General features: G+C 39.8%; 1 protein-coding gene and 1 pseudogene across 1 annotated transcript; both read left to right on the forward strand.

Moving 5' to 3' along the window:
* The first annotated feature begins 272 nt into the window (after nt 1-272).
* On the forward strand, nt 273-3,601 carry LOC145952436 (uncharacterized; annotated as a pseudogene).
* On the forward strand, nt 2,280-4,031 carry LOC145952437 (uncharacterized). The gene is made up of 5 exons (XM_083064799.1): nt 2,280-2,423; nt 2,565-2,861; nt 2,952-3,073; nt 3,332-3,573; nt 3,889-4,031. Exons 1-5 carry the CDS (start codon nt 2,280-2,282, stop codon nt 4,029-4,031), a joined length of 948 nt encoding a protein of 315 aa, XP_082920925.1.
* Nucleotides 4,032-8,486: the final 4,455 nt, after the last annotated feature.

An 8,486-nucleotide genomic window follows, 5' to 3' on the forward strand; every position in this document is an offset into this window, starting at 1 on the left:
CAGTTGGTGCCCAAAATTTTCATGCAGGTGGACCTTCTTCTAGCACCAATTCTTCTGATTTGTAGCAGCCTCCTATCCCTCTTCCATTTCCTCCTAAATTGATTCCAAGCAAAAAGATGAAAGAGGTGGATAAGGAGATATTGGAGACCTTCAGGAAGGTGGAGGTGAACATACCTCTACTGGATGCCATCAAGCAAATTCCCAGATATGCTAAATTTCTGAAAGACTTGTGCACCCACAAGAGGAAGCTGAAGGGCAATGAGTGAATTAGCATGGGCAGAAATGTCTCAGCACTCATAGGTAAATCTGTTCCACACATTCCTGAAAAGTGTAAGGACCCAGGTACATTTTGTGTACCTTACATTATTGGTAACAATAAATTTGAAAATTCCATGCTTGATTTAGGAGCTTCAATTAATGTCATGCCTTTGTCTATTTTTAATTCTTTGTCTCTTGGTACTTTGCAACACACAGGTGTGGTCATTCAGTTGGCCAATAGGAGTGTTGCCCACCCTACAGGTTTCATTGAGGATGTCTTAGTTCAGGTCGGTGAACTAATTTTTCCTGCTGATTTTTATGTGCTTGATATGGAGGACGGATTCTCCCATGGTTCTGTCCCAATCATTCTAGGCAGACCGTTTTTAAAAATAGCTCGAACTAAGATTGATGTTTATGCTGGCACCTTGTATATGGAATTTGGGGATATTGTTGTTCATTTTAACATTTTGGATGCCATGAAATTTCCTTTTGAAGCGCACTCTGTTTTTCGTGTTGAATTGATTGATGATCTAGTTGATGAACACATTCATGATTTTGACTCTTCTCATGCTAAGAACCATTCTTTTTCACTTGATTTGTATAGCTGTCTTTCATGCATTGAGTCTGACTCTGAATCTGAATATCAATCTGAATGTGAAACTGATTATGAGGCATCTAAATTTGACACTTTGGGTGTTGTACCTCTTGCTCTTGACTTTATACAGTCAGAATGCACTAACCATGTTGCAGGAAGTACAAAAGAATTTGACTTGCAGGTTGAGGTACAGGTTGCGGAACCCCTTCTCCCTTTTTTGGTTCCTTCCAATGTTCAGCCAACACCCACACCGGAGTTGAAGCCTCTTCTAGAGAACCTCAAGTATGCTTACTTGGAGGATGATGAGAAGCTTCCAGTGATCATTTCCACCTCCCTTGATACTGTTCAAGACGAGAAATTGTTGCAGGTTCTAAAAAAGCATAAGAAGGCAATTGGTTGGACCCTGGAAGACATTCTTGGCATTAGCCCATCCACATGCATGCACAGGATATTATTGGAGGATGGAGCTAAACCAGTGACACAGCCTCAGAGGAGACTTAACCCAGTGATTTTGGAAGTTGTGAAGAAAGAGGTGACCAAGCTTCTATAGGCTGGGATCATCTATCCAATTTCAGATAGTCAGTGGGTGAGTCCGGTCCAGGTGGTCCCCAAGAAGACAGGCCTCGCTGTTGTTAAGAATGAGAGGGATGAGCTCATACCCACTAGAGTCCAAAACAGTTGGAGGGTCTGTATTGTATACCGAAGGCTCAACCAAGCAACAAGGAAGGATCATTTTCCTCTATCCTTCATTGATCAGATGCTTGAGCGTCTGGCAGGTAAATCTCATTACTGTTTTCTGGATGGGTTCTCTGGTTATTTTCAGATTCATATTGCTCCTAAGGATCAGGAAAAGACCACATTCACCTGCCCTTTTAGCATTTTTGCCTATAGAAGGATGCCCTTTGGCCTATGCAATGCCCCTGGCACATTCCAGCAGTGCATGCTCAGTATTTTTAGTGATTTTCTTGAAAATTGCATAGAGGTGTTTATGGATGATTTTACTGTTTATGGATCCTCTTTTGATGCATGTATGGATAGTTTGGATAGAGTTTTGAATAGATGCATTGAGACTAACCTTGTTCTTAATTTTGAGAAATGTCATTTTATGGTAGAGCAGGGTATAGTTTTAGGGCATATCATTTCCAATCGGGACATTCAAGTTGACCCTGCAAAGATATATGTCATTGAACAATTGCCTTACCCCTCTTGCGTGCGAGAGGTGCGATCTTTTCTTGGCCATGCAGGTTTCTACAGGCGTTTCATTAAGGACTTCAACAAGAAAGCCCTTCCACTATCCAGCTTGCTTCAGAAGGATATTGAATTTGATTTTGATGACAGGTGCAAGGAGGCGTTTGATTGCCTCAAGAGAGCCTTGACCACCACTCCTATCATTCAGGCACCAGACTAGACAGTTCCCTTTGAGTTGATGTGTGATGCTTCAAATTATGCACTAGGGGCTGTCTTAGCACAGAGGGTTGACAAATCACCTAGGGTGATATACTACGCCTCTAGGACATTGGATGCTGCTCAAGCAAATTACACGACCACGGAAAAGGAACTTTTAGCTATTGTTTTTACACTTGATAAATTTTGATCATATTTGCTTGGTTCTTGTGTCGTTGTTTTTACAGATCATGCAGCTCTAAAGTACCTGTTGAAGAAGGCTGACTCAAAGCCTAGGCTGATCAGATGGAAGCTCTGGCTTTAAGAGTTTGACTTAGACATCCGTGACAGGAGCGGAGCACAAAACTTGGTGGCAGACCATCTCAGCAGGATTGAGAGAGCTGAGGATGAGGACAGTTTGCCCATTCAAGATGATTTTCCTTATGAACACTTGTTAACAGTTTCTGTTCCTTCCCCCACCCCTTGGTTTGTGAACATTGTCAATTATTTAGTTGCTTCTGTTTTTCCTCCTTTAGCATCTAGAGCTCAGATTGATAAACTTAAGAGTGATGCTAAACATTATGTTTGGGATGACCCCTATTTGTGGAAGTTTTGCAGTGATAAGGTAATCAGGAGATGCTTACCGGACCATGAGATTGACTCCGTCCTGCAGTTCTGTCATTCTTCTGCATCTGGTGGTCATCTTGGCATTTAGAGGACAGCTCGCAAGGTGCTTGACTGTGGTTTTTACTGGCCCACCATCTTCAAGGATGCGTGGAAGATCTGCAACACTTGTGAGCAGTGTCAGAGAGCAGGAGAAGCCCTTACATTGAGACAGTAGATGCCTCAACAACCCATGTTATTCTGTGAGGTGTTTGATGTCTGGGGTATAGATTTCATGGGTCCTTTTCCTGTCTCTTTTGGTTTTTCATATATTCTCCTAGCTGTTGATTATGTTTCAAAATGGGTGGAAGCCAAAGCCACCAGAACTAATGATGCTCGGGTTGTTGTGGATTTTGTCAGATCTAACATATTCTGCAGGTTTGGAGTACCCAAAGCTATTGTTAGTGATCAGGGCACCCATTTTTGTAACAGATCCATGCAGGCTTTGCTCAAGAAGTATGGGGTTGTTCATAAACTCTCTACACCCTACCACCCCCAGATTAATGGACAAGCTAAGATTTCAAATAGGGAGATCAAGAGGATCTTAGAGAAGATTGTGCAGCCCAACAGAAAATATTGGAGTAACAGGTTGGAGGATGCTCTTTGGGCGCATAGGACTGCCTACAAAGCACCCATAGGGATGTCTCCTTATCGGGTTGTCTTTGGCAAGGCATGTCATTTACCTATTGAGATTGAGCACCGAGCCTACTAGGCTGTGAAGACCTGCAACTTCTCTATTGATCAAGCTGGAGAGGAAAGAAAGTTGCAACTGAGTTAGCTAGATGAGATCCGCCTTGAAGCCTATGAGAACTCTAAGTTCTACAAGGAGAAAACCAAGAAGTTCCATGACAACTTGATAGCTAGGAAGGACTTCGTGGTTGGCCAAAAAGTTCTCTTGTATAATTCTCGGCTCGGACTCATGGGTGGTAAGTTATGTTCTAAGTGGATTGGACCTTTTGTTATTACTAATGTTTTTCTTTACGGTACAGTTGAGATCAAAATTGAATCCACAGACAAGAGCTTCAAGGTTAATGGGCACCGTCTAAAGCCTTTCCTCAGCAATCCATCCCTGTTGAATGTAGTTGAAGAGGAAATGTCTCTGCTTGACCCTACTTCTCTCCCACTGCCATGACTTAGGGAGTTTTATTTCCCCTTCTCATTCTTTACTTTTATTACACATGTCCAATTTTGTTGATTGCTCTGATTGCTCTGATCTTTTGTGTGTGCCACATTGGGACAATGTGTAGTTTAAGTGAGGGGGGAACTGTTGGTTATATGCTTTTAGGGTTTACTTGTTTGTTTTGGTCTAGGTTTTATGTTTAGTTGTTATGTACAGTTTTGCATGTTTCTCTTTGATTTCTGGGTTTTGATAGGTTGTAGGCACTTACTTCATTCTTGGATAGGAGTTTCTTGATACTATATGGTTTGAAATCCCTATTTTTCTCTGCTTGGAAAGATGATTTTGAGGTTTGAGAGGTTGTTTTAATTGTGACAGATATACCCTGTGTGAGGATTTGAGCCACTCTCTGTTCTTACTTGTGTGTTATGCCTCTTGATTTCTTGCACAGTTGCCTTGTCTTGACTCTATTTGATACTTCTTGATTCACATGCATGTTTGGATATGATTAAGGCATTTTGATTCTCATAAGCCTCTAGCCAAATAAGCCTACCTTGAATTAACTCCTCTGATAACCCCTATTGAGCCTATTTTCCCTTCTTTGTTTGAAGCTCATTACAAGCCTTAAGCGAAAAACCATGATTACCTTAACCTTAGGGACTTTTGGAGCTTTGGAATTGTTTTGGGAATAACTTTTTGAATAAGTGTGGGGGTGTGTGTATGTTTCATTTGATGATGTATATCGGCTAGTTGATTCCTTATGCTGTAAACTTTACTTCTCTGCATGTTATCTTATCTCATTTTAAAATTTCGTGTGTACTGTTCACTACGTACTGTTCATTCTAAAAAAATAAAAAAAATCAAAAAAAAAGAAAAAAAGAAATCAAAAAAATGAAAAAGAGAAGTTGATCATCATAGAGGTCATTAGAGGTTTCTGGGTTTGTTTCTTGTGCGTATTCCTGACTTATTCCCCATTACTCCTCTGGTTCCTCTGGTTTGTACTTACTTATCCCATACATTATCCTCTACCCTATCCTTGGCCTCATTACAACCCTAAAAAGACCTTTTGATCCTTATGTGCATGTGTGTTAGGTGTTGATTTTAGAGGCTTGCCAAGTCTATCTATTGCTTGTTTTTCATGAGTGCTTTGAGAGTATACAGTTACCTAGACACTTGAGAGATATAGTGATACAGTGCATCTTGTGAGGTTCTGTTGCTTTTGATTCACTTCTTGAGCTGATTGATTGTCTTGCCATGTTTAGAAATGCTTGGATGATTTCCATAAGTATCTGTTTCCTGTAACTCTTTGTGTGTTGGATGTTGTCTACTCCTTTTCTTTTCCCAGGATTCATTGAGGATCATGTAAATCTATTTGTTTTCTTATGTGTGTTCTTGTTTCTGTTTCTTCCTGTTGTGTCACTCTCTTTGATGTCTCTGAAATTGTTCCTTACTCTGCTTTTTGATTTTGCCCAAGAGTGCAAAAGGCTAAGTGTGGGGGAATTTGATGAGTCAATATTTTCCCCTATTTTCTTACCTTTCTGTACTTATTTTAATCTCTGATTTGTGCTTAATTGTTTATATTCTGCATTGTTTTCTATTTGGGCTTTAATTGGACCGGTAATTCATATTTTAACTAATTTGAATTTTCTGAATCTAATTATTCCAAATTTTATTTTCAAGGAAGTTTAATAATTATTTGGGCTTGGAATTAATTTTTGGACTTCAAGTGGAGCTGCCACGTCATCTGCCATGTCACTACTGCACCTATTTTCCACCTCAGCATTCATTTTTAATTTTTAGGCTATTTTATTGAACTTGGGTCAGACTTGTATTTTATTGGGCCCAATTTGTTTTTTTCTGAGAAGGACCCTAGGGTAGGGCTGACTTGGAGCCACTAGATGAGGGGCTGAGGTGACTACGTGAACAGTAGCCTCTCTTTGTTTTTGGTTTTTACGTTTTCTCTCTGGTAGCTGCCTCTTACGTTTTTGGCTTCCCTGTTCTACTTCCTTTATGTTTTGGCTGCTCTCCATCTTTGTTGACGTTTTCTTTAGTTTTTCTGGTTGTAATGTGAAACTCCATTTTCATTTCGAATACAGATTGTTCATTTCATCTCGTTTCCCTTCTCTGCCTAGCATTTTTGTTTCGTTTCTGTATTTTAATGGAAGGTTAAAATCCCCTGCGTTGGCTTCTTGTTGTGGATTATAATCTCTGTTTGAGGTTGGGTATGTGTGTTTATCTGTTCTGCTTTGTTCTTCTTCATTTAACCTCTGTATCAATCTGTCCATGCTTAATGGCTTGTGTTTAATGCCACAGTTGCTTAATCTGTGAAGAGGTTGATGTTGTGTACGTTTGCTTAATTCGTGTAGGGAAATCTTGAGTTAATCTTTGCTTAGTTGGTTAACTCGGATGGAACAAGGATTAAGTGGTTAATAGAGTAATCTTTTGAGAACCAGGGATACGAGTGTTATAATCCGAACAAGGAGCCAATCTATTTTACTTGCTGTGTTATCTGCGTTTATTGTGTTACAAACTGAATTTCTGAACCAACCCCCCCATTCTGTGTGTTTAAGCCTTTGACAGTAAAAGACGGTCCTTGGGAGACGACCTAGGAGTCACTTCCTAGTACTATATTTAATTGCATTTATTTGACCGGATACGGCTTCGATCACACGCCTGTAGCATCTCTTGCCCAAGGTCATGGTACCCCCGACATAAGCATGAAGATTCACACATCCTGCACTATGCCAAGGTCATGCTTGTAACATCTTTTGCCCAAGGTCGTGCCACCCCCGACATAAGCATGAGGAATCACAATCACATCACATTCATAATCCATACAACATCTCATTTCATGTCAACATACTCACATCATAATTAATTGAACAATTAAGTCATAATATACCATTCGCCACATCATGTTATCAAATTAATACAAAAATGGTAGATATAATGTATACATTTGTGCCAAGACATCACACCGCATTCCAGAACTCAATTCCAGATCACATACACAAAATAGTGGGTCACATACGTATTGAGCAACTCACCATGAATCCACCTCTACATCATCAATTTTTACCATATGATATAACAATAACATTTATAAATTAATATAACACTCAATTGAATCAACAATTTAATAGAATTTTAACTCAATTAGTAAAACTCCCAATTTTTCTAAACCTAACTCACAGACACTTTTCTACAATTTTTTTCTCTCTCCCAGATCATTATTTTTACAAATTAATTGCTTGTTCCTAATCCTCAATACATGCAAAATCTTATGGGATCATGAATTCCTCAAATAAAAATAATTGTAAAATTACCCATAATCCTACGGGATTTCTCTTCTACCTAATTCCCTCATGTAACTTTGCAATACAAATAATCTCTTTTTCTCCTGTACCTTGGTAAGCAGTAGCTGAAACTAAGCAGGATCTGGTTGATCTCTTCCTCTAGGTTCCCTTTGGTCTTCAGAGAATATAGAAGAAAACAAGTTATAAGTGAAAAGTGTGCTTTTGGGAGTGCTAGAGTGTGTAATTTATAGGCATCAAGAGTGGCCAGAACGACCCGTTTCAAAACTAGAACGGGTCATTCTAGAATCATTCATCATGTGTAAAATTTCACATATAGAACGGCTTGTTCTAAAATCAGAACGGTCCGTTTTGGGTTATATTTTAACCCATAACGGTCATGTTTGGAATGAACCGTTCTTAAACCAGAACGGCCCGTTCTGATGGAGGACCATCCATGGTACTTCATGTGAAACCCATCACATGGTCCAATGCTATGACTAATTTTGAGTAGTGTAGGATTTATTTGGTTTATTCCAATTTTACCCTTGTATTTTGGGGTATTTTAGTCATAGGATTTATTTTCTTTGTATTTCCTATTTTACCCTTGTATTATGGGGTGCTTTAGAAAATTAGGGTTTTAATTTTGTGCTAGGGTGTTTTAGAGGAGGTGACGCAATTTTTGGCAAGTTTGGACCTATTTTTGGTGTTAGAAAGGCTTAGGCCCAAGTGGAGGGCAAAGGTTGCATGGTCTTATCATGCACCTTGTTATAGCCAATCTAAACCCATAGATTCCAAACTTGGCCACCAAGTTGCATCTAGGGTTAATTTGGCATTGCATTTGGAGTGCATTTGGCCTTGGCATTTTCGGCCATGCAACCCTAAATGCAACTTCTCCTATAAAAACCCCACACCCCACCACTTGTAAACACTTTGGATGTTTATGAATTTGAGTGAGCATTCTTATGCCTCAAGTCCCTATCCTTAGTCCCTAGCTAAATTCGGCTAGCCTACCTTCATTCTCCACCCTTGGAGAGTGAGACCTAGAGTGGCCTCCACCTACCTTGGAGTGAGCCAACCTAAATCACCCAAACACCATCCCCAAAAGCTTACGCCCAACACCTCCCTTTTCGGCCATCTTCATTCTTCCCACCATAAAGTCTCCATTTCGTCTTCC

The sequence above is a fragment of the Cajanus cajan genome, chromosome 10 (genome assembly GCF_000230855.2).
Source record: "Cajanus cajan strain Asha chromosome 10, NIPB_CcT2T_4, whole genome shotgun sequence".
Classification (NCBI taxonomy): Eukaryota; Viridiplantae; Streptophyta; class Magnoliopsida; order Fabales; family Fabaceae; genus Cajanus; species Cajanus cajan.